This window comes from Labeo rohita, chromosome 6, assembly GCF_022985175.1.
Source record: "Labeo rohita strain BAU-BD-2019 chromosome 6, IGBB_LRoh.1.0, whole genome shotgun sequence".
Classification (NCBI taxonomy): domain Eukaryota; kingdom Metazoa; phylum Chordata; class Actinopteri; order Cypriniformes; family Cyprinidae; genus Labeo; species Labeo rohita.
In genome coordinates, this window is record NC_066874.1 from 28702780 (window position 1) to 28729933 (window position 27154).

At 35.7% G+C, this 27154-nt stretch overlaps 2 protein-coding genes across 5 annotated transcripts in view; both read right to left on the reverse strand.

Moving 5' to 3' along the window:
- The window catches only part of kcnb1 (potassium voltage-gated channel, Shab-related subfamily, member 1), a 32202-nt gene extending 27257 nt beyond the window's left edge, over nucleotides 1-4945 (reverse strand). The window contains exons 1-3 of one of the 4 annotated variants that reach the window (XM_051113201.1): nucleotides 4465-4945; nucleotides 3788-3837; nucleotides 2085-2749 (exon numbers count right to left, since the gene is read on the reverse strand). In XM_051113201.1, the coding sequence (XP_050969158.1) occupies nucleotides 2085-2660 (576 nt within the window). In that variant the 5' untranslated portion in view covers nucleotides 2661-2749; nucleotides 3788-3837; nucleotides 4465-4945. Of the gene's footprint in view, nucleotides 1-2084; nucleotides 2753-3787; nucleotides 3838-4464 lie in introns of all 4 variants that reach the window. The other 3 variants (XM_051113198.1, XM_051113202.1, XM_051113199.1) reach the window with 3 other exon arrangements.
- A 2231-nt stretch (nucleotides 4946-7176) lies between these two features.
- On the reverse strand, nucleotides 7177-17621 carry ptgis (prostaglandin I2 (prostacyclin) synthase). The gene is made up of 10 exons (XM_051111625.1): nucleotides 17503-17621; nucleotides 17276-17399; nucleotides 15137-15312; nucleotides 14859-15005; nucleotides 13984-14108; nucleotides 13697-13878; nucleotides 9820-9958; nucleotides 8659-8840; nucleotides 7561-7712; nucleotides 7177-7402 (listed from the first exon to the last, which is right to left on the reverse strand). The coding sequence occupies exons 1-10, from the start codon at nucleotides 17568-17570 to the stop codon at nucleotides 7258-7260; spliced, it is 1440 nt and encodes a 479-aa protein (XP_050967582.1). The 5' UTR covers nucleotides 17571-17621; the 3' UTR covers nucleotides 7177-7257.
- Between the last annotated feature and the right edge of the window lie 9533 nt (nucleotides 17622-27154).

Here is a 27154-nt window from a genome sequence, read left to right on the forward strand (position 1 = left end):
TTATACCGTTTTTGCTTTTGACAACCATTTGCAAGGTTAATAAGTTGTGTATTATCCCTTAAAGGGGTCATGACATGAGAAATCAAATTTGCCTTAATCTTTTGACATTAAAACATCCTGCAAGTGTCATTGCTTAAAACATCCTCACTGCTATTTTGTCTACTCTGGATATAATATACAAATGAGCGTTTGCTTTCGGACACAGTCCACACACTTGAATCTGTCATCAATAGGAGATTTGGAGTGAAAGAGAGTTCACTTTGACGCATTTGGTTAAAACGTTCACGTTCTTGTTGAGTAATCGGCAAAATACCAGAAGTGGCACATTCCACATATTAAACCTAGTTAAAAATCATAATAAAGCATAAAGCTGTTATGAATTCACAAAAGCTACTATTCAGTTAAGTAAATATATGTGATGCCAGTTTAATATATGCGCTTTAATTATTTACATGCTTGTAGGTTACATAGCATTACGTGCATCTCAGAGCGGCTTGGTTCACAGTAAATACTTCTACACAAACTGTTATCGTTTATATGTGTGGAGTGTCTCAAACTCTGTCTCTGCATATTGCTGCGAGTTTGGGTTTATTATAACATTCATCTGGGAATGCAACATGCAGCATTTCATCAGATTTGTAAGGTAAACCTACGCAAACACAGGAGAATACAACATTATCTTTCTCAATATGCTAACTGTTTATTGCAATTTCAAACTAAAAGTTTAAACCCTCACTCTGAGTTTACACATTTTGATGTCCACATATTCAAAAATTACAGTGTTTGTAGCTTTTTCATCATAAAGAAATTGGCAAATATTAAAGGCTAAGTGGACATTTAAATTAAATTTTGTTGAGTCAATATTACACACGGATTAGATCACGCAGTACTTGCAGTAAAGTGTAAAAACAATCGTCAGGCTGTTGGCACCCTCTTACAGGCATTTGTTATAATGCATAATGTACATTAGCTGCATTGTTTATAATACATTATGTATTTTAACAGTTTCGTTTAATAAAACAATATGATTACTTGCTTTTTATACTTTTTTAAAACTGATTATTATTTCCTCATTGCTATTATATATGTATTTTAAGTCATTTTAACAGCTATTGTTCACTTAAGTCTATTTTTATTACTATTAAAAAAATTATTATAATTATCCGATTACTCGATTAATTGTCAGAATAATCAACAGATTACCAAAATAATTGTTAGCGACAGCCCTAGAAGCGGTACTAGATCTAACTGCAGCTGCATCACAAACTGTAAGTAAATTATTTCATAATGCTTTGTTTGCAAATGACCGTTTTATTTTGATCATGGTGTCAAAACACTCACATGCAGTTGTAGTAATTGATACTGTATTCTATGCAATGACGTTAGTTAATCATAACAGTGACCGATTACCGACAAGCCTTAAAAGACACGCCCCTTAAAACAGCTTAGACAGGGTTAGAGGTTTGAAAATAATAATTGTAAGTATTAACATTATAAGTAAACCTCAAGAAATATTGAAATAATAATAAAAAAATCCATGTCATGACCCCTTTCATCAGAAATACTGTAACAAAGGCAGAATTCCTATCTTCTTCTGAGCCAGGTTACAACGATTAGTTCAATTCTCAGATGTTTTTTACGTGTATAAATGGTTTTGAAGACATTTATGCCTAATCCTGATTTCAGATGTTTTTCGCTGCATCTGTGGGTGTTTTACTACATGCAAACAGCAAAGTATGAAAAAAAATTCAATAAATAAAAATTCAATAAATAGACATGAGTTTCTGTAAAGTTCTTTGACATTAAATATTTGAACACATTTTTCTTCTCCTTTGCAGATTGGATACATTCTGAATACTATTACTGTTATTAAAAACTTTTGACATTTGACAGTACTTTTGTTATTTTGCTAAATGCATTAAAGCTGTATACAACAGGGCTGTGTAATTTATAATAGCTGAGAAGTCTTTTCTATGAACTAATGCATATTGTGAAAGTTGTCCTTCTGTAAACGTGTGTTTATGTCTGAATTTTGGCCTATGTATCAGTCTGATAAGATGCTGTCAGTGTATATAGTGCTGTACCTTGGCTGCTACAGAAGAGCCTGGTTTCTCCAGTAGATCCCACAGTTTCTTTCTTTTCTCTGAACAACACGTATTATCGAATTCTTCGCCCTCGCGATCCTTAAGAGTATCAGCTTCCCGTTTGAGCTCCTCGTTCATCTGTTCTTTCTTTTGGTGGTACCGCGCCTGGCAACACGACTCCAGGTAGATCTCATCCACCCCCCAGTAGTCCAGCTCCTGGCTGAAGGACAGGGCGCACATTTCCTCCATCATGTGCAACTTCCCAGTGCGGTAGAAATTCAGTATAGACGTGAACGCCCCGGGGTGCCGGTCAAAAAAGTACTCGTTGTCGTCTAGGTTGTAGTCGTCGCATATGTCCATGAGTGATTCGTGGGTTTTGCAGTCTCGCAACTTGCCCAATCGTGTGCGCGGCAGTCGGTCCAGGGTTCTCCACAGGACCTCGTGCGGCAGACCCCCTACGTTCAGTTTGACACGCCGGTAGCACGACATACTCCGGATTATATCCACAGGCTCCGGGGGCAGAGAGGCTGTCGAGCGAGAGCCAACTTTACTCATTCCTGCGGAGGGTTTATCCATTTCGTATTTTGTGCAGACTACCCTATGAATTTGGCCATGGGACAGGCGGTGTTACCAGTGGTTCTCCGAGCTGTTTCATTTTATTTGAGCTGCTGAAGAGAGAAACAAGAAATGAGCTGCATGTTTTATGATGTTTAAGTGCTCTGTTACGTTTTGTCCCTGCAAAACAAATTAATTCTTAAACCAATCACTTATTAACAGGAGCATATTTTATTAAAACTCTGTCATGAAAATAACTCTAAGGCATTTGATATTTTTAACGGTTGAGTTTTAAAAATAAAGTGATGTGCGTAACAGTGCTGGTTTCATGTCTTACTAATCATCGAATCTACAGCGCGGCCAGTGTTGTTCGGTTCCCGAATGAATGACTCTTAAGAGCCGATTCTTTTTAGTGAATCAAAACCATGTAGCACCACCAGTGTAATATTATTCTCGAACTACTGTTATGAGCCAGCTCTTTACAGTGAATCATTATTATCACGACTAAAGTTCGAACCCTAAACGAATGAGTGATTCGTGATTCATTAACGTAGCGCAACCAATGCAATCTCAGCTGGTTCTTTTTTATTGAATCAAAAACATACAGCCCGACATTACTGCGTAAATGTAGCCCAATACAAGTCATAAAAACACTTAAGAAAAAAAAAAAGAATTAACATTTCAAATAAATTTGTTATCTAGCATCTGGAATTATCCCATTAGGCCTGTTTGACAACAGACTTTTACGGGCAGTAAATGCATTTGTATTTTTCAATAATAGCCTACTAAATGAATCTGAAGTACTAAATGAAACGATAAGGAACCAGAATCGTTTAGATGAATCACAAATAATTCAATCCCTTACAAATCCCAAAGCCTGAGAAGTCGCTGTCCACTGACGTGGTGCTGAATCGCCTGCTGCTTTCCTGCAGTTTTTAAACGCCCGTTAGTTTCCATAAACTCCCAAAAGATAACAAACATTTGAATCCAAATATACTGGAACGTACGCTATCCACCTGTAATGCTCTAAAAGGAACAGGCTGTCTAATCAACATTTAAGAGCTCCCGATATCCCTGTTGTTGTAAAGCAGATTAAAAGACTCCATCAACTATTCTAAAGACTAAAAGGTTATATTGAATGTCCATACCTTGTAACTAAAGAGTTAAGTGTAACGTCGGCTGGAGCCCGACCGTACAGCTGCAGCAACAACAACATGCAAAACAGGAGGAAAACATGATGACATGATAGACATTTTGGTTTAGCCTATATTACAAACTGCGAAGCTAATTAAAATAGATTTTATGAGCATCGCACGTATTTTTAGGGGATAAAATGTTATTAATTGCATCATCATTGACATCAACGTATCAATGCAGCTGCGCTTATGATGTGATTTCATTGATCATCTTGTACACTTGAAGGAAAAAGTGACGCTAAATACGCAAAGCGGGGAATATGCTACAGGACATATTCAAAACATATAAAGAAAGTGCTATTACAAAGACATTAAATATAATTTAAACGCTGTAGGAGTGGCATCCTCTCTAGTATTGATCCTGCATCATGCATGAAAAAAAAATGCATCTTCAGATGTGTTAACGCCACAAAACAATATTACAATCTCAATGCAACTGTAGTTATTTGTGTAGCGTGTGAGTGCAATTAAAAAAATATTTAGAAAAAGCGTATAGCTTATCCTCACACCATGTTAGACTTTTCTCATTAGGTTTTCGCAGAAATTCCCAATACGATCAATAATACTTAAGCATACGGTAAAAATGTTTAAAAACTAGGCAGACTAATAAATCTCCAAAAAACACCCACCTTAATTTGTGAAGACTCATTGCTGACAGCGGTGTGAAATTAAGCATTTAAAAAGGAGAAAACGCAGGAACGTCAACGTTTAAATGCTGCTGCCGGTAGACAGCAGCTCGTTCTTCTTCTCTAGACATACACATATCGCTCCGCTTTTTGTTTATGGAAAAAGATCAACAAGTCTTGGGGTGAATCCACACTGTTTTCGTTCACTGATGTCTAACGTCTCTTGCGTGAAGGCGACAGCTGCTTTCCTTGCAGATGGCTGGCTCTCGGTAGTCTCACCGCCCAATGGCAGAGAGACGGCGCGTTTAACCCTTGCCACCCAGCACCAAGAGGCTCTTGGAGCAGCTCCTTCTGTGTCGTTACGAGTAACCTGTGTGAAAATGGCGCCTGAAGAGCGGGCAAAACAGAAAATAGCCCCTTATTTCATATGCGTTAGGAAATGCATCCGCTTTTTGGAGCAGTGTTCAGAGCATCCTCTGAGTCAGTTCAGCGATAGCTGCAGCTCCTTGAATATATGAGTTTCATTTAATATTTTACCATGGTGAACCACAGCAGCTGTACTGAGATGCTCACATTCTTTAGTCTCCAGTCATCACATTTCAGCCTCAGAGCCCTTATATTGAATTTCAGGAAACAGAGTAGAGTATCTCTCCTAATTATTTTGAGAGAAAATTTTAACCTTCATGATCTGTTTTTCCAGTCTATTAAATTGTGGTAATGTAGTGTAGATACAGGTGCAGTAGTGAAAAGCGTCCAGGAATAATTTGTTACCACATGCATGTACTTTATAAGACTTTCTAACTCATCTTTATTATTTTATTTTATGTATTTCATTTAATTTGAATTTTATTGATCTCAGAATAAATGTGATCTTTCTAGGGATTCTCACTACAAACTTATATCAGCAAAATTTAAAATGTATATTTTTTAATTACATTTGGATTTTTTTTTTTTGTATGTATGTTTGTTATTGCACATAATGAATCAATTTCTTAGCAAACAGGTATTTAAGAAAGTGATGTGGTGCTTGTTGCTCAGTAGTGTTTTGGGACAAAAAAAAAAAAAATCAAAAGTGCCTTTTACCCTGGGGTAACCTGTGCCTGTGACCTAGTCAAAACGCTGTGGACAGATCAAAGCTTTAACTTTGTTGCATGTTTCCAAAATGTGTTATCTACTAGCACTTTTACTTTTGTTTCACATCAGTTTGACCCTTACAAACAAAATATTGAAGAAAAAATACAATAAAATGAATGTGTGATTGTGCATTTTTCATGGGAATTAAAGCATGCATTACAATTAGGAAGTTTTTGAGGCCTTGGAGTCTCAGACACAAAAAAGATGCAGACAAGATTGTGGTAATTCTTCAAAAAAAGTAAGGATACTAAAACCAAATTAAAGCTGCAAGCAGCGTTGAAAGGGCCCTCACACCCAGGCTCAACTGGTGGCTTTAGAAAACGGTAAACGGCGAGCTACATGCATTTAAAGTGGTAAATATATAGGAATATGGAAGGAATATATCAAAGTCATTTATATGGCTTTGATAAACATCCTGCTGCCAGCTGGTGGCGCTATAACTACAACTGGATATTGGCATGTAGATGTCTTCAGGCTAGCACTTTTATCAAACATATGAAGTTTGGTGCAGAATGAACATGGTAAGTTTGAGTTAGTGCAAAGCATGATGTATCATTTTGCCAACAGGTGGCGCTATGATTATTACTGAATATTGGCCTTTAGATGTCTACAGGTCAGGACTCTTACCAAACATGAAGTTTGGTGCAGATTGGACATGGCATGTTTAAGTTAATGTAAAACAAGTAATTTCCTGTTGCCAGCAAGTGGCGTTATGATTATAACAGAATACTGGCCTTTAGATGTGTTCAAGGTAGGATTCTTATCAAGCGTGTGAAGTTTGGGGCAGATCGGACATTGTATGGCTGAGCTACAACACATTCAATTCCCATGGCGAAACATCGAAATTTGTCAGACCGCCACAGACACGCTTTTTAACGAAAATTCAAGATCTTCGCAACTGAACATCGCAAAGGCCTTTGGAGTAGACTGAACAAATATAATGTTGATGTCATTAAATCTCTATGAGGAGCTTGTTAGAGTGTAAAACGCCACTTCCTGTTGCCAGCAGGTGTCGCTATGGCTATAACTGAAAATGGGCATAGGCATGTGTTCAGGACAGGACTCTTTGGAATTTAACGTCACAAAGGTATTTAAATTAGACTGCCTAAATTTGGTGTTGATCTGTTTAAATCTCTAGGAGGAGTGTTTTTTAAACACAATGCCTAAAAATGGCAAAAATGACACAAAACTTGCAGAGAAAATTCAAAGTAACTGACTTCCTGTTGAGTTTCGGACTTCGTACCACGGGACTTTTTTTGTAGGTACTGGAGTGTTACATGTGTCTACCAAATTTTATACATTTATGTAAAACATAGCTTGAGGGGCATTTCTTTGACATTTAAAGGTGGCGCTATCGAGCCATTTTGCCACACCCACTTCTGAAACCCATATCAGATGTGAATTTTCACTACTTTTGTCGTGCGTAAAGTTTCATTAGTTTTCGTGCATGTTTAGGCCCTCAAAAATGCAATCAATTTTGGAGAAGAAGAAGAACCCAGCTGCACCAACGGTGCTCGGCCCTTAATGACATCACGTAGAGACAGAAATGACCAAACCAAAGTTCTAAAAAAATACAACATTTATTATTGCAATAAGTATTCAAGGCATTGTGGTAAAAAGGCAGTTGTTATGTACAGTTTGAATTAGATTTGGCGTATTAAGTCAAGATCTTATTCTGTAGCGTATCTCTAGATCTCCTGCTGGTTGGAGAATGCCAAAGCCGTATCGGTTGGTGTCTACCAGTGGCAGCTTTGCATTCTTATCACACAGTTCCAGATCAAATCGAGTCAAGATTGTGAACACAAGCCTAAAGGGATTGGAAAATAAAAGAATTCAAAAGTCATTACAGTTGCTAACAGACACAAGCATAAACTTCATTGAATAAAAGCAATCTGGATATATTTTCCCTATTGCATAGATTCCTATTGAAGTGATTGGATGTTTCAACAGTAACTCAGCACTCACTCTTTAATCGCACTAGTTGCAAAATGGCGTCCTGGACACAGGTTGTCTTTGGTCCCCCATGGCACAGAGGGATACTTCACCCTCACCCCTTCCTTAAAGAAGTCCTTCTTCTCTGTCCCATCTGCATTAAGAAAGCGGTCAAACTGGAACATCTGTAACATTACGAGAAAACAAGCAGAATTAGCATTTTTATTATTGTATCTTTGGGTGAAAATTAAAACATTATATTGATATTTGTAATATTGTCTACAGCAAGGAACTGCACTCTTGTGATATGTTTGTGAGACACGTTCAATGTTTGCTTGCAGGAACAACATCTTGCTGTGCTGTTAATCAATTCACTATTAATCAGTGTGCTTGACATGGAAGCTTGGATCAGATCTTCAGTTCACAGTGCCAATACACAGCACTACGGTATGCAGCGTCAGCATTTTGGCCTACAAAGCCCTGTGTACGGTGCGAACGTCTGTTTCTCACAGATAGCATGAGCAGCAGCAGTGACTATAAACTGTGGCCCCCTTCCCCCTATTTGTCTTTGTGCCAATGACAGCACTTGAATGGCTAATCCCAGATATCTCACTAGATTAGCCCTTTGACCTGTGCAGAATGTAATCCAAGCTTGATCATAATGGTGGACGTCAATAAAGTTAAAGCGTAGTAGGTTTGGATTGTATCAATAAGTGACGTGTGTTTATGTAATGCAATGTACTAAGCAATGCATCTACCATTTTTATAACTTTTTTTTTTTCTATTTTCTGATTGTTACTTGCCCATGGAAAAGTCACGATGCCAGAGTGTTGCTATGTGGTTGCTAGGGTGTTCTTGCCAAGATCTAACCCCCAACACTTTACGATATTCACAATGTGGCTATCTTTAATGCAAGTCTATTGAATATTTTTGGGCTGTTATATAAAGCTGTGTAAGTGCTTGAGTCTATTTCAATTGCACCTATTTTTGACAAAGTGAAAATCAATACACATTTCAAATTTATCTAAAATCTGCCCAGATTCTTTGAGTAATGAAATGATTTCTGCCCCAAGTGAATCTCATCTCTCCGCTCGGTTGCGTTTAGGATGGAAGTGGAATCTGAAAGTGCACCTCTGGCTGTTGGTGGATCTGTGGGTCCATTTGAGGACTGATGAAGGGGAAAACACACAGCCGATCGCCCCGTCGGAGCTCGTATTCTTGGCCATTGCTTAAACGAATCTTCTTATCTTGCTTCACTTCTCGAGTGATGAGAGCAGCCGCAGTTAGACGTAGAGTTTCCCTAAGAACACTGTCTGTAAAAACAGATTTCAGAAATTAGTTTTAACTTCAGTTTGTGTGCGTGTATATACTAAGAGTCAAAAGTTTTTGAACTGTAAGATGTTTCTTCTGCTCACCAAGCCTGCATTTATTTAATCTAAAGTACAGCAAAAACAATACAATTTTAAAATATATGTACTATTTAAAATAATTGTTTTTTATTTGAATATATTAAAATGTAATTTATTACTGCGATTTCAAAGCTGAAATTTTAGCATTATTATTTCAAACACATAATCCTTCAGGAATCATTCTAATATTCTAATTTGCTGCTCAAAAAAAACATTCATTATTATTATTATGTTGAAAATAGAATAGAATAGAATTTTTTTCAGGTTTCTTTGATGAATAGAAAGCTCAGAAGAACAGCATTTATCTGAAATAGTAACATAAATATAAATGTCTTTATCATCACTTTTGATCATTTATTTTGATCATTATTTCAGATAAATGCTGATCTTTGGATCTTTCTAACTGTTTTAAATATTGATGATGATATTAATAATAATAAAAAGGTTTCTTCAACAGCAAATCAGCATATTAGAATGATTTCTGAAGGATAATGTGACACTGAAGACTGGAGTAATGATGCTGAAAATTTAGCTTTGATCACAGGAATAAATTGCTATTAAAATATATTCAAACAGAAAGCAGTTGTTTTAAATAGTAAAATATTTCACAATATTACTGTTTACTGTATTTTGGTGGGCAGAAGAGAATTCTTTGAAAAACATTAAAAATCTAACTGTTAAAAAACTTTTGACTGGTAGTGTATATAGGAGACAAAAGAAGTAATACATTAGTAGAAAAGTATTTTCATGGTTTAATGCTAGAAAATGATAAAAAAGGAAAAAATATAGAATAATTGTAGAAAAAATGGTTATTACACAAATAGATATCAAGTGTATATTCATAAGCTTTTCCTTATTTATTATAGAATGATATGTGACCTACCAAACACTGGAGTGTTTTTTTTCCTCTCTTCCTCACGAAGGTGTTTCCCACCTTGGATTTCCTCTCTCACAGCCCTTAGAGCTTCAGGGTGGGTGAGTAGGTAGCCCAGTAGCCAGAATGCAGTGGGGCCTGCGTTTCCCTGAGGACAGAAACAATCCTTAAATTACCGTCAAACCAGACACTAAAAAGACTGGCACTAAATAACGTGCAGATTATATATATATATTATGTACATTAAATGTCTAGTTTTATTCTTTAAATATATAATACATATATTTAATTGTTTGCAAAACAAGAGCGAGTGACCTGACACACATTGAAATGTCACAAGATTTATGACATTTCATATAAATATACAGCAGGGTCTAACCTACAACGTATTGCTTCTTCATAAGTGGTTTTATATCAACACTGGTGTCAGTGTGTGCGGAGCAGTGCAGTTAAACCTGTCATACAGCAATTGCTGTGGGTTTAGAGGAATTCTTCACTGACAGACTCTCAGACAAGACTGTTAGGTGAATCTCTGTCAATAAACCTGCTCATACCATGACCAAGCTAAAGAATTGCTTTCTGTTATATTTAGAATTGCATCACATGTCAATTTTATAAGAGATATGTCACATGATCCATCATAGATCATTCTAAAATGCTGTTTGTATCGTTGCTAGGATGATGTTAAAGGAGAGGTCCACTTCCAAAACAAAGATTCACATATAATGTGGTCACCCCCTTGTCATCCAAGATGTTCATGTCTTTCTTTCTTCAGTCGTAAAGAAATTATGTTTTTTATGTTTTTTTGCATTTTTCTCCATATAATGGACTGCTACGGTGCCCTGCCTCCAAAAGGCAGTTTAAATGCGGTTTCAAACGATCCCAAATGCGGTTGTAAACGATCCCAACCGAGGAAGAAGGGTCTTAGCGAAACGATCTGTTATTTTCATTAAAAAAAATACAATTTAAATACTTTTTAATCCCAAAGTATAAGACAAGAGTAAGACAAGACGAGCGTTTGGCATTAAAAAGTATATAAATTGTATTATTTTTTATTAAAATAACTGATCATTACGCTAGATAAGACCCTTCTCGCATTTGGGATCATTTGAAGCCGCATTTAAAACGCATTTTGGAAGTTCAAAATCGGGGCACCATACCAGTCCAGTCAATGCAAATAGAGAAAAATGCTGAAATTTTTCCTCAAAAAAATATAATTTCTTTACGACTGAAGAAAGAAAGACCTGAACATCTTGGATGACAAGGGGGTGAGTAAATTATATGTGAATCTTTGTTTTGGAAGTGGAATTCTCCTTTAAAGGGATAGTTTGCCCAAAAATGAAACCTGCATCGAAGACACGGAAGAGAAGAAATTTTTGAATAAAGTCGCTATTTTTGTTTTCTTTGCGCACAAAAATGTATTCTCGTAGCTTAATAAAATTAAGGTTGAACCACTGATGTCACATGGGCTGTTTTAACAATGTCCTTACTACCTTTCTGGGTCTTGAATGTGGTAGTTCTCGGATTTCATCAAAAATATCTTAATTTGTGTTCTGAAGATGAATGAAGGTCTTACAGGTTTGGAACAACACACCGGTGAGTGAGTAATAACAGAAATTTCATCTTTGGGTGAACTATCCCTTTAAGTGATTGCTAGTGTGTTCTGGTGACTTTTTACTGGCTCAAGTCTCTAATATATTCTTTATCCTTCATCCTTTCTTCAATGCTAAAAAAGCCTGATTTCTTAGAGAAGTAAGGATGAGTTCTGTGCCAAAGCTTATACTTGTGGTTAGTGGTTTATTCGAAGCCCTAACCCTAAATATGAGCAACAGTCATATTAGCAAGCACCACTAATTATGCACTGAAGCCGTTTCTGTATAGTTATACTGCTCTCATGTGGTTAAAGCAGAGAACAGCTGTACGATGGCTTCGGAAATGTAAATCTATAATAAAAAAAAAAAAAATGATTTTTAGATTTAGAATATTCTTTGTAGTCATCTAAACTAATTGTTTTGTGCTTTTTGTCTCTTTCAGAACTTGGCAGCAGACTGTATGTTTGCAGTGTATGGAATGAACAATGTGAAAATTGTGCCTCATGAAAACTGCACTTTGTGTTCCATAGAAAGTTTTACAGGTTTGGAACAACATGAGGGTGAGTAAATGATGACAGCTGTCATTGTTGGGTGAACTAATCCTTTAAGTGTGCCTTTATTTGTTTATTTGTATATTTTATATGTGATCGTGTCAACAAACTTGATTCAACAATCTCTAATATGCATGTAATAACTCTGTCAACTGTATTGTATGTACTATGGACGCATCAACACCTGTGTTGCCTAATTCCCTTCAGTTATAAACGAATCATTCACTAGGTGTTGTTTGGCCTCAGGCTACGGCGTCTCAGGTGTGCTTTGGGCAGCCTGTCAGGTTCTGTGCTCATGTTTAGCGAAACTCGAGTGAAATCACACACTCGCACATTCCAGAGGTGACGGGCTCTTTTGTTTACAGTAAGATCATGACTGCAAAACAGCCTATCCCTATGGCAACCTCGAGGTCTAACTGTGTCAGCACTATGTAGTTTTGAGTGATTAAGCATGCTATCAGACAAAAGGAATTTTCAAAAGAATAGTTTACCCTAATGTTCATGATGATGAATTACTACTTTGCCCAAGAGTTCCAACACCTATATTTTTTCAGTTTCCACAGTGAAATACAAAAGGAGATCTTGCATATAAATAAAAATAAATAGTCATTTATACTGCCAAGCTCCAAAATGGACAAAAAGCGCCATAAAGTACCTACATTATCATAAGTGTTTGGACAGTATTTTTAGTATTTAAAATAACTGCTTTCTTTTTGAATATATTTTAAAGTGTAATTTATTCCTGTGATCAAAGCAAATTTTTTTGCAGCATTACTCCAGGCTTTAGTGTCACATGATCCTTTAGAAAACATTCTAATATGCCGATTTGCTGTTTAAGAAACATTTATTATTATTATTATTATCAATTTTTAAAACAGTTGAGTACTTTTTTTTTCAGGATTCTTTGATGAATATGAAGATCCAAAGATCCAAAGAAAAAATAAAACGCTTTTGTAACATTTTATATTATACCAGTATATTTTGCATGTGTGTGTGAAAGAAATTATAGAAATGAATACTTTTATTTAGCAAGGATGTTTTAAATCAATCAAAAGTGATAATAAAGACATTTATAATGTTACAAAAGATTTCTATTTCAGATAAATGCTGTTCTTCTGAACTTTCTAGTCATCAAAGAAACCTGAAAATTCTACTCTATAATGTTTTTGAGCAGCAAATCAGAATATTAGAATGATTTCTGAAGGATCATGTGACACTGAAGACTGGGGTAATGATGCTGAAAAATTAAGCTCTGATGACAGGAATAAATTACATTTTAAAACATATTCAAATAAAAGGCAGTTATTTTAAATAGTAAAATTGTTCAACATTTTAGTGTTTTTGCTGTACTTTACATCTTACTGTTTAAAAATGTTATTGTTTTTTGAAAGAAATTAATACATTTATTCAGCAAAAATGCATTAAATTGATAATAACAATTTTGAAATATTTCTTGAGCACCAAATCAACATAATTAGAATGATTTTTTAATGATCATGTGACACTGAAGACTGGAGTAAAGCAGAAAACAATTATTTTACATTGTAATATTTCACTTTTTGTGTGTGTGTGTGTTTTTGATCAAATTAATGCAGACTTGGTGAGTATAAAAAGAACTTCTGAGTGATAGTGTATGTTTATTATAACAGCATGTCTTCTAGAAACATTTTTTCGCAATGCACTTTTTTTTGCCAGTATGTGTTGTGAAACACAATTAAGTGACAGAGATGGGGTGAAACTCACTTGTGTAACCCATAGCTGTAGCAGCATAGCTCTCCTCTGAGTCTCAGCATCAACGCCTTCATCCTGCAGTTGCTGTACATAGTTCCCCAACCACGACTGGTGTTCTGACGTTCTATCAAAACGTGATGGAGTCAGCCATTTCCACAGCTTTTCTCGTGCTGAACTTGCAATTTGCTTCTCCTCTAATGAAAGTATACATAAAAAACACAGGTTAGCTATATAAATCACGTCTAATGAAAATTAACTTAAAAATAAAAAGAAATCAAAATCAAATGAACTCAAATTACCTTTGTTTACAGTAGTTCTAGCCAGTTTAGGCAAAAGCTTGTCAAACCGGCGAAACTCCTCGTAAACTTCTGCTAGCCCTGCACTATTGTTCTTCTCTGCGCCAAACACAGTGAGATAGCCAGTCCTGCAGAGAAAAAGAAGGATGAAAAGTTAAAGGTATGAGGATATACAGCATTAAAAGAAATAACTAAGTCAGCCTTAATCATTTTCAGTGAAATCAGGTTTTTCCAGACTGTTGAAATCTGTAGTATAACATTCAAGCCTTTAATTTTTACCATCGTGACAAAATACGACATTTTACTGCATGACCTAAAGGCATACAAAATCTGTAGTATAACATTCAAGCCTTTAATTTTTACCATCGTCACAAAATACGACATTTTACTGCATGACCTAAAGGCATACATGAGATAACCAAGCTGCACCTTGTGGAGGCATGACAACAAGTCTTATCTGTACAATAGCAAGTGATTATTATTGTGCCATCTTTTGGGTGTGACAGTCTCTGCTTGTTGATGGGTACAGAATGAATGCCAAATAAAGTATTAAGCCTACATAACTTAAGTAGTGCATAAGTGAATCTGCTTTACAATAGCAGTGTGTCTGTTGCATAACAGCTATTGCTCTACATGGCTGTAAGTACTTGCTCCAATAATGGCCATAAATTAGGAAATGGCTATCAGGATTTATTATGAATGTAATAATTCAATTGCAGTTTACAATGCATTTTCAAGATGCTTTCTGCCAAGCGTGCTTGCAGCTGTGGTTAATTCTGTAACATGCTAATAATTTCCCAACGGTTTGTTTGTGGTGAGAAACAGGTCTTGCAGCTTTCAGAAGTTTACTAGCATGTTGATTTTAGAGATTGGCGTACTTAAAGAGCAAGCTGTAGCAAAAATTGAAGAGTCCGTCTTTTCTCCACTCAGATACTTTCACGCCCATTACTGAAGGGTTCACAAGGTGCTGGAGGTTGCTCTGCATTGAGCTGCAGAGTTGGGTCAAAGCTCTCCCCTGAAAATGCCTAGTCAAACACACACAAACACATATAAATGGTTCAGATTAATTAACATTTCAGCTTTGATTTAAAAAAAAAGATCTATTCAGAATCTGAAATCATCTTAAAAGCAAACTCTTATGATATTAGAAACCTACATTTCTGCCCTTTTCTTCTCAGATTCAGGGTTGTGGTTCGGCAGATCCAGGTTGAAAATTCTCTTCATTAGGATCTGAGCATAGCCAGTCTGGTCAAGCGAGACCACGTCGGACAGGACGGCATCGTAGCAGTTTGAGTCCAGCAGAACAGTGATGTATTGTCCAGCTGCACGCACCTGGTTCACATCAGATGAGTGAGGTTAGTGATAAAAAAAAGTGAAAGGAAGTTGGCACAGGAAATGTTCTGAGTGATAAGATCGTTGTCTTAGAAACTATCTTATACAGTTGCAATATCTAGACATTGCAACTGTATAATATCTAACATTTATCTAACAATTATTAAGGAAATAGGCATCTAAGAGTAAGTTATGGGCCTGGGCTGCATTTCCCAAAAGCATTTAAACCTCCAATGGTCTCTACGATCAACTTAGCTCATGATGCGTTTAAGAAACGCAACCCAGGGTAATTTCTGCAGGACTTCGGATTGTCTGTGGCCCAAAACCCAGCTTGCATAATTGCAGCTGCAGCTACATTGTTGCATACATAGTTGTCATTATTAAAATGTATAAAATACACAGCATGTTCATTCTTGTAAATGTGACAATTACTAGTTAATATTTGTAATTTTTTTTAAGTTTGAACAGCTTGCAAATAATTTTTTTGTAGACCTACATTTTCACAATTTCACAATCAGCCACAGTGCATCAGTAAAATGTACGGTTAGGATAATAAGAAGCTGTAGCTGTAAATCTTAGTTGTAAGTACTCTCAGAAAAAAAGGTACAAAAGCTGTCACTTTACAAAAGGTGCACTTTTGTGCCTTTTAAATACTAATATGTATGTTTTAGGTACTAATATGTACCTTTTAAGGTACCATTTAGGACTTTTAAGGTACAAAGAAGAGGTACAGCCCAGAGACAGTTTTTGTACCTGTTTTTCTGAGAGTATATGAACAAATAAAGTCAAAATACTAATACTGGAAATTACAACTGCAGCAACAAGAAAGGCCCTCCATAGGGCCTTATAAAGCATAATCCATTGTTGCATTCATCATTCATAATAAAAAAATACACTATCAATAATAACAAACAGTATGCACATGTATAAAACACACATACGTATATGTGACCCTGGACCATGAAACCAGTCTTAAGTAGCACGGGTATATTTGTAGCAATAGCCAGAAATACATTGAATGTGTCCAAATTATCGATTTTTCTATTATGCCAAAAATAATTAGGATATTAAGTAAAGATCATGTTCCATGAAGATATTTTGTAAATTTCCGACCGTAAATATATCAAAACTTAATTTTTGATTAGTAATATGCATTGCTAAGAACTTCATTTGGACAATATTAAGGGCGATTTTTCTCAATATTTAGATTTTGTGGCACCCTCAGATCCAAATATTGTCCTATCCTAACAAACCATACCTCAGTGGGAAGCTTATTTATTCATTTCAGGTGATTGAAATTTCAGAAATTGACCCTTATGACTGGTTTTGTGGTCCAGGGTCACACACACACACACACACACACACACACACATACACACACATGTTTGATTTTGTGAATTGTGGGGACTTTCCATAGACTTCTATAGTTTTTATACTGACCAAACGATATTGTCTATCCCCTAACCCAACCCTAACCCTAAACTTACCGCTTACAGAAAACATGTTTGCATCGTTACACTTTCAGATAAACATCATTTACTATTTTTAATAATTTTTTAACATTAACCGGCCTGCGGTCCCCACAATGTCAAAAATTTCAGGTTTTACTATCCTTGTGGGGACATTTGGTCCCCACAATGTAGCAAAAACAAGTACACACACACACACACACACACACATATATATATAAGTTGAGACTATATGAAATATGTGTACTTTTAATTATTTAAGCACTAATTAAGAAACTCCCAAAATGTTAAAAGGCCCCTAACATGTTGAACTTGTTGACCTGTCACAATACCAAATCATGCACTTTCCCTTTATATTATCAAATGAAATTTCACTTAAAATAGCTATATTTCTCAACTACCCATAAACAGAACAAACTGCACATTATGACAGGCTTCTGATTTCATGCTAGTGTTATTTAACTCAACTAAAACATGACCTAACACGAACTCACAGTAAAAATGTCGCCATGCTTCTGTTTCATTCGTGTCAGGAATTTAGCAGCATCTTTTCCAAACTCAAGTGCGTGACCAAGCCAAGGAATCATTCCTTTATCGAGAGGAGGCTCATTTCTTCGTCTGCAAGAAACGACATGTTTAATTCGTAAATGTTTAAGCGTATTTGCAAAGATTAAGTGTCATCTGTAAGACTCAGGAGCTGGTCGGACTGGTCCGGACTCACCTCGTACGTCTCGCGTAGAGCAACCACAGAACAGCGAGTCCCAGCGGGAGAAGCGCGATCCACATCATGCCGAGGGTGTGTGTGTGTGTGTGATCTTCTGCCCTGCTTTAGAGGAGTTAAATACTCAGCTGAAACACTAATACGTCACATCTCATTACGAAATTCGCAACTGCACTCAAAGTGGTGGGCGTGTAAATGTCCCAATATGACTTAAACTACCGATGACTTATACAGTATTAATAGTTTCTGTTTCTAAGCTATGGAAACAACATGACGTTTTGTCATGATGATTAGAGATAAGTCAGAATACGATGGTTGCGAATTATGCTATGAACTTCGAGTTGTGAGAGTTTTAAAGAATTTTCTCTAGGGAATTTTTGAGAGGCAGTGCTGTTTATCTAGTACAAAATTTGTCTTTTGACACCTTTAGCTTTTACAATATTAAACAAAAGCCGTATATGTGAACCTATAACAAAATGGTTATTGCTGCATATGTTTTGTCAAATATACAAGCTGATATCGATACTTAAAGGGACAGTTCACCCCATAATGAAAATTCTCTCATTATTCACTCACCCTCAACTTGTTCCAAACTTATCTGAGTTTCTTTCTTTTGTTGAACACAAAATATCTTTTTCTATTCTTCTTATGATTTCTTAGTGTCTAATTATCAAAAATACTTTTTAGTATTGGTTACAACTTTGAAAACTCACTGAAAGAATCAAAACATTGTTAAAGCGTATATACTAAATATAAAAACTATATATAAAACCCCTGTCTCAAAGAGACAAAAATGCAGAAGTCTCATTTTGCAATAATCCATGACCTTTCCAGCGAATGAATCAGAAATTGAGAAGTCAAACAAAAGACAACACCCCCACATACAAAACTTCCCTTATTCTTTTTTACTCATAACTGGTTTACACAGAAATTGTTTACATATGAAAAGTTCAGATGCAAAACCAGCTAAACGCTGTCTCGGTCAAAAATGAGATAATGATACTGAGTGAATGCTCATGACACATATTATACGTCCATCAAATACTTTTACTTCAAACTCACTCAATTCCAGCTTCAGCCCAATCAGAAGTGCCAGTACTTACATAGAAACCTATACAAAGTAGCCAGAAAGAAATGCAGATTCTAAAGAAATACGTCAGATGGATTTATAGGCTTTTGCATCTGAACTCTTCATATGTTTGATTGATATATGTTACTTCATAATATTCGGGAATTAGTAACCTGTATAAGAATGCTCAGAGACCTAGTGAACTTAGTAAATACGCAAAATCTTTTGACATGAATCATGCTAGGTGTATCTTTTATGCTCAGACATTTTCAGATTAAGGGTGTGTTTGTGATGTCTTAATGTTCTATCTTCTTTTCTGATGACAAAATGTACATCATTGTAGATGTGTTTGCCAAATGGCAGGTGGGACATTTAACGTTTCAGCATGATCTGTCTTTTAAAGGTAAGAAGGTAGCTGATATACACAATTTCTAATACACAAATATTAATTAAACAAAGAAACAATCAATTTAAGTACAAATTTTAAAATCAAAATTACATTTTAAATTTAAAACAAATATAGGCTTGTTTAATTCCTGACTATCTGTATGTCACACCTACATCTTGGCAAGAGAGGTTGAATTCTATGCCAAGAGTATTTGTAGGAAAGCTCATTGTCAGGGAAATCAAAAGCTTTTACATAAGGATTATGCCTATTCATTTTTTTAAGCCTTTAGAACTGAATGGCTGACTAAAGTCATTTGATGAGCTGTACAAAGATTGCAGCATGAAACAGTCCATAAGGTGGCGACTGAGTCACACTGATACTGAGCTTCTACTCCAATGTTTTGCTATGCAATTCTATAATTTTACAAATTATAAATTGCTCATTCAACTACAGTGTACTTTGTTGTTAAGGTATGTGTAGGCTTTATTTCCGTACTATTTAAAGGTGCTTTGTGGTATGTAATTTGAGAATTTGTGTTAGAAGGAATTCTATTGTGCTGTTATTGTAACAGGAAGATTGAATGAACTCTGTGGTCATACTTCAATACCTATTATCTAAGGTTAATATGCATTGAAGAATATAACTCTGAAGAGTCATTTCATTTGCCATATTAAATATTTGACATCCCAAGCCCTAAAAGCAAAAGCAGACAGTAACGAAACAAATAAATCCTTAGAAAATTTTGATTATAGCTAATAAAATAGGCTACACCATTATATTAATTTCCACATGATCACATTATAGAACTCTTGATGGAATGTTGCTTGATATTTCATACTTATTTCTATGCCTTTTCTCATCTTGCCTGCCAGATAAGTCTGATAAGATTTGTAACTTGGCTCACATACCCAAAAATGATCAGGTCACCCGTGCAACAACAGACTGTAAAGTCTTCTAGTCCCAGAAGTTTAAAGGCCACTCAAACTAATGAGGTATTATGCATAGCACTGCACTAATCAATATGACAAAGGCGACGTTTGACTGCCATGAAATCTTTGAAGAAAAAAAAATATATTTCACCATGAATAAGCGGAAGAAAGCTACAACCTTGGCACTACTTACAATATTCTCTACTTAGTGTCTAAATCTATAATGTCCCTATATTTGGCCACACTCTGGCCAGTTTTGACCACACTTAAAATATATCAATGCCATTGAATTCATGGTAAAATATCAAGCCCTTAATCTAAGTTAAGGGAAATGTTTGACAGAATCATTTTAGAAAAAGAGGCGGTGCAATGTGCCAAGGTTTTTTAATAGACTGTTGGCCATTAGTTGTTCTTCAGAGAGAAAGTGAGCAGATATTCAAAACTCTTGAACTCATGTCATTTCAAACCTGTATGGATTTTTTTTTAAAATGCATACATATATTTATATGATGGAACACTTTCACATCCTGCTCATTGTTGTTTGTGAACCATATCAAATGTATCTAAAGAAAAGACAAGATCTGACATGTTAACTTTGTGCCCACATAGAAGTTCCAGTTTTTCAGTTATTCAGATGTCCTCTTAAATTTCTGTTGAAGAATTTCCACTGCCTCAACAAGCTCATTTCAAATGAACAAATAACATAGCTAGCGGATACACATCTCATAGGCAGTGAACTCATTTATATTTGTCAAAATGGTAATATTCAAAGCTAAGGCATTTAGATCCAAGATACAGACACAGGTAAATATATTACTTCTTTTCCAGACCCATCAACAGTACATCACTGATTAACATAGCAAATCTTCTGTTATTGTGTACAGCTAATTTGTTCAGTTTATAGAATAAAGATAATACCGTTTTATGCAATTTAGCACAATTTTTACAGTGTATATTTATTACATGTATATGTGCTTTCTTTCAGCATTCTTGTTTGTGTTTTTGTTCTGTTCAATAAAGACAATACGTTAAGACATGGGTGGGGAACATATAATCACAGCCTGACAGAAATCCACTTGATGTCTCTGTTCTGTAATTGACTCCTTATCGTGGTTGTGTCCTCCAGCACTTGAAGTCTTGTCCAGTGCTTAAAGTGTATTACATTGATATCTATTTTATAAGACCGGTTTGGTTTCCAGTCTCAGAATCAAGGACAGTAAATGGTTTCTTCAGATCGTCAGTACATACAGTACACACGTTTAACTTGTATTCTATCAAATAAATTACTCAGTAAGCACTCCATGGTAAAATAAAATGGATTTTTACCCCATAATTTATTATATAATATTACATAACTTATATGTTCAGTTTTATAATCTTAAATATTCTTTTAAATCCCAAACCAGATTTAAAATCAATAATAATTTACACAATAAGTGTGAGTTTGTTTCTTCAATAGAACAGATTAGGAGAAATGTACATTACATCACTTGCTCACCAATGGGTCCTCTGAAGCGAAATGGGTGCTGTCAGAATGAGAGTCCAAACAGTTGATAAAAACATCACAATAATCCACAATTAATCTACAGTCCATCAATTAACATCTTGTGAAGTTGTGTGTTTATAAGAAACTAATTTATCAATCCAGATTAAGCACCAGATCAGTTCTAAACAAATATGTTTGATTGATTTTGATGTGGGCGCACAACAGGGGAAAGGCCTTTTCACTGTATGAAACATTATTATAAATCATGGACTGGTGTTTTGGCCAGAAGCAATGGTTTAAAGTCAAAACACCCTAATTACAGATTTGTTTCTTTTAAATATGCAGCTTTTCACACCCTCTCAGCACAAAAGTTGTGGCCATAGTTGATTTTCCCGTTCCAGTGCATAAAGATTCCTATGTATGGTGGACTATTACTGTAACTTTTGCCACAATTATTCTTATAACTCAAACATAAGGCAGCATGAATACTCATTTTGATTGTCTCACTGTGAGGCAGCTAGAGACTTCAACAGCTCTCACACCATGATAATTAAGTTAGATTAAAAACATCATTAGTTTCACCACATTGCGCACTGAAATCAGCATGCAGACAATAAAGCAATCAAACAGTTTGCTTCAAAAACCGACGATAGCAAATTGCATTGCATAAGAACACCCACTGCACATTCACACATTCATCTAAACCTCATCAGACACGAAAAAACATTTCCTCATTGGGTCAAGATATAGAAAGGCTCCCTGAGGATAAAAGAATAAATAGAACTGGTCTTTTAATCCTGCTAATTTAATCAGTGGACACAAGAAATGGTGGGGAAAGTCTGACCTGACATATTGTGGAAGAGAACTATGTGCCACCTTTTACCCTCAAAGGGGTCGAGATGGCTGGCTGTAAGCCAAGTCTAATATACTCATACAAGTACTGCACAATATTTGAATTAACAACCCTCCAAAAGTTAAAAACTCATCTGTTTGCATGTTAATAAGATCCTGTATTGTTTGGCCAAAGTTCATGTTCTCCTACCATTCTAGATATCCGGTAAGCTGTGGAAGAGGGATACGAGACTTTTGAGTTTCTCTGCCCATGTGCTGCAGTTACTTCTGATTGCCAACAAGGGACGATGGGTGGGGAAAAAAAATACCTGTAAAATGTAAAACGTGCCTGTGCCGTGTTCCTTCCCAGATCGCCATGCTGATATTGCGATAATTTTTCAATTTCAGACATCTGGCTCAGTCTCTGAACATTTTGACCTGTTTTTACTCACCCAGCAGTTTAAGTTACCACTGCTTGCATGTTCACCACTCACTCTGGAAGCAATGTAGCAGCTTCTCCTGTTGGATAATTCTCATTTAATAAAATAAATACCAACAGAAGGAAATAAAGCACTGTCAGTTATAATCAACAAATTGCAATGTCTTTTTGACTGCAGGTTTATTTAACAAATCAGAATAAGTTTGTTTTAGTAATAACAAGGTTTTTACATTATCAGGGATGAAATAACAGCCTGTAGATCATTCAAGTAACAGTTTACTTAAAAATGAAAATTGTTATAAACTATCAAATGGATTTTCATTTTTTAGAAGAGTTTACTATTTTTATGATATGAGTTTTGTTTTGAATATTGACATTCGTTATAATCTATTGTTGGCTGGTTTTTCTTTTTGTGTTTCACAGCTAAATAACAATGACAGAACTATCTGTTTTACAAGTGTTACTTCAGTAAACTTAAAGAAATCTCTCAAATAAAGAGTCTTTAGTAGAAGAATAGAGGATGACAGAAGTTAATAGTACTTCCGTTAATCTGCAATGCAGGTATAATGCCTAATATTTATAGTTTATATGACTGAATGCTGGACCGGTGCCTATAAACACAGATATTTTTAGAGAGACTGTATTTTCGTATGTGATAAAGGACCACTGGGATCTCTTCTTTGCTCTGAACAGTTTCTGAGAGGATGTTAAAAATTCTGCTACAGCTTTTGTGACTTTTAAATTAAATTTTTAATGTTATTTCCAACTGATATTTCATCCTTTACAACTCCCTATTCATTCATATTTACTTTCTCAAACTTCACTTTTCCTCTCCTGCTAACTCTCCTCATCTTTCTCAATTTTTCTCCATCAGTCCCAGGTCATGTATAGTTTAATAACTATAATAATATACCTGAAAGTTACTTCCTTTGAAGCACAGTAGAGTCACCTTTGGGTCATTATTGGACTGCCGGCAAGAAAATTAACTGAGCCCTTTGGCTGCGCGACCCGCTGAAAGTCTGACTTAAGACTTGCCTCGCTGGATTAATAGTACTGACGTACATCAAAGCTTCCTTTTCAGTTTAAGCGTCTAAGACACACACACACAAAATCAATGCACAAATAATAAACTGTACCATTTAAAAATATATACTTGTCATGTGTTGTTAGGAAAGCAAAACAAACTGAAAAATCAATCCGTTTTGAACCGTAGGTATCAGAACAACTTCTTGGATTATTCTGGCACATATGAAGATGTAGAATCACATGGTTCACAAAATCCTGGAAATAATTTGATTTGGGGAGAGATTTTTTGCACCAAAGTAACTTTAGGTCAAATGGACACAAATTGTACTTGTTAGTAATGGATCATAGAGAATTTAAAATGCAAGTTGCATTTGTGTGGAGGCTTTGTAAGCAACTGACACGTGGATTGAGTTTTATAGAACGTGCGCTGCAATTTTTTACCAAGGCTCAAAGTTCTTGTTATTGCCCAAAGATGGCCATTTAATTTTCTCGGTTATAGTTTTCTCTCTGTTATCAAATGCAGATGACCCTGCAGTTTTCTTACATCAGACTGGGAATTCAGTAGGCTTACAAAAACATTCATTTGTTTGTCTTGCTGTCATAGAAGGCTCTTTTCCTGTGTTGTCATGCCTGTGCAAACTGATGTTTTGTTGGTCCCAAAGCTTTGAAAAAGAAGCTGAGGATTTACTTTGTGTGTTTCAGTACTCGCAGGCACACATGCTTGCATATACACATCTACACACACAGACCGACAAGCTGACTAACTACTACTGTAACCATGGAGGCATATGTAAACATGCACAATATTTAGCCTAAGCGTATTTATCTAATAATATTTATACTTATTACAGCATTTATTCTTAACTTCAACTTCTTGGTCTCAGTATGTTGGAGAATCTCACAATAACAAAAAAGGGCATTTTTAGTTTTTTGGCAAATAAAAATGTGTTTATATAACCTTTTTTTTTTTGGCTTGGACATTTTTTGACTACATTCCAAATGTGGAAATAACATTCTAAGCTTTTATGAAAATTCTGACTTATCAACTGCCCCTATCTGACCTCCTTTGCTTAGCCTAATTGAGGGGCTTTGTAATGACAAAGACTTGTGTATAAATGAGTAATCTCATTTATAAATTAAGATCTGATCTGGAAGTTAAACTTATATTTTAATCTGAATTAAAAAAAAAAATTCCAATTTACTCCGTAACTCATTTGTGAAAATATGGCATACTGTGATATTTTTCCCCACACCCATGTATTTATCTAGTTCTTGAGATCTGTCACGTTCCACAGGCAATGAAAGAAAACCTGTTTAAAACAAAAGCCAGTCCGCTGAACAACAATGCTAATTGCTTGTTCTTTAACAGTTCATCAAAGTTCAAGGAGTGAACATTTCAGAATTACGGCACTGCACCTCAGAGATTGTTTCTGTGATGTGGCTACAAAGAGCACATATTACTTTAAATGAAAACAAAACAAGCACAAAGTTAAGCCTTTTAAACAAACTATAAACTTTGAACTGACTTATGTGTTTCGAAAGGCCCAAACATGCAGAAGTACACTTAGAAGTTCAAAGTATTTAATGATTTTGTTCTTACAGAAATCAGCATGTTATACTTACCCTTCTTCATGCATCGCTTCCACCTTGCGTGAACTGACATCTGAACATCTAGAAGCCTGCATGTTGCCCTCAGCAGGCTATGTTGCCCTGTGAAAGATTTCCATTGCTCTCTGCTGGTATGCAACAAACGACAATGAGCAAGTGTAATGAAATGAACAGAAGTTGTGAGACACCATTATTCGTGAAAACTAGACCACATTTCCAGAAACACCATTGCTTGCAGATTTCATAGTGTTATAGTTTTAGGTAAGGTTGTTTATTTTATTATTCATTTTTATTTTGCTTTATTTTGAATGTCAGTCAGAGTTGTGCAACACTCAATTACCGTTTACGGGTACCACAGGAGTGAATAAGCGGTGCTGTAAACTGAATCCCACCTGTCACAAAATGTCAGTGACTTCCCTTATAAATCAGCATTTTTTTTCGTGTAAACTCTAAAAATAGTTTAATCCAAAAGCATTGTTTAGTATAAAACATAGGCTGTCGATTCATTAAATGATGAGCTGTTTCCTCTAAAAAGCTGTTCTTTCAGCGATAATTTTTTGTCTCCTCCTCTGGTCTCCTTTCCATTAGCAAGGTTGCAGGCTTGCTTTCTAGTGGCTTTGACTGCTGTTATCCACCTTTTTTTTTGGGTGAGACTTCCAGTTCATTATCCGCTATAGAGTGTTTTCACAACACATCATCAGTCGGCCATATTGGCAGAAACAGTGCCACTGAAATGAATGAAACTTGCATATTTAGCTGATTATTGCTGCTGAAAATGGTTAGTTATTGTCATATTTTGGGCTGTACTAACCAGGAAAAACATATGTAATACTATAGACTGTCAAAAGTTAGAACAAAGGAGAAGAGTGCAAAAAACTGTCTGAGGAACAAAAGGGCGTTTGTGGTTGGCCAAACTGAACCAGGATTTCCAGGGCAAGAATCTTGACAACATTTGTGTTTGTTCTTATCATTTCTGGCCAGGTAGATAAAATATTAGGCTAATCTCTTAATTAATACTGCTGGTATGTATCTATAGCACCTATTAACTTTAGTTTTATAAAATATTGTGCCCTTTCCTGCTTACTAAGTCATTCTCTATATGATTTAGCAGCTACCACACATTTGTTCCATGGTTTAGACAGCAAAAAAATTAGCAGAACAATGTATTCAGTAGTACATTAACCATGCAATCCATGCTGTTGTTTACATTCGAGTATCGCCAATATGGCCTTGCATCCAGGTAACTGACCTAAGTGCAAAGTATGTCAACATGAAGTAACCAGTAAAACAGTTTGCATTACAAACGAGTGTGCTCTTAATTAAGATAATACATTAAAATAATATGGTAAGACACACCAATTTGCAATATCAAGCAGCAAAAGACAGAACTCTTCTGATTCTGCTGTGTTGCGTGATTGTGTTGCGTGACATCCCGTTTTTTGAGAGAAGAAATGTTTGTCGGGTGGAATAAATCTAAAATGATTAGTATACAGTGTAATGCTTTAAGTATCTACGCAGAGTGTAAAAGGGGTCTGTACCTACAGATGTTCAAGATGGATTTGTTTTCCTTGATGGCGTGCAGGTGTTTCCGAGCTAGCCGCAGTCGAATGTGTAATTGGTGATCGCTGTTGCCCAGGGTGATGCTGACAGGTGCACACAGCAAGATGACTCACATCCCTCTCCTCCTCTCCTCACTTTGTTGCCTGTTCACTTCTAAAACAATCAGCTATTTTCAAATTGTTGTAGAATGACCTTTACTTCATCAGGCCGATGTTAAAAAGACTCGAATCTAACCCCAGGTGCTATTGGATTAGTCTGTGGAATAGAGGTTGGCCATGCGTTGAATTCTAAAACTAAATTTAAAAACATTTACTTA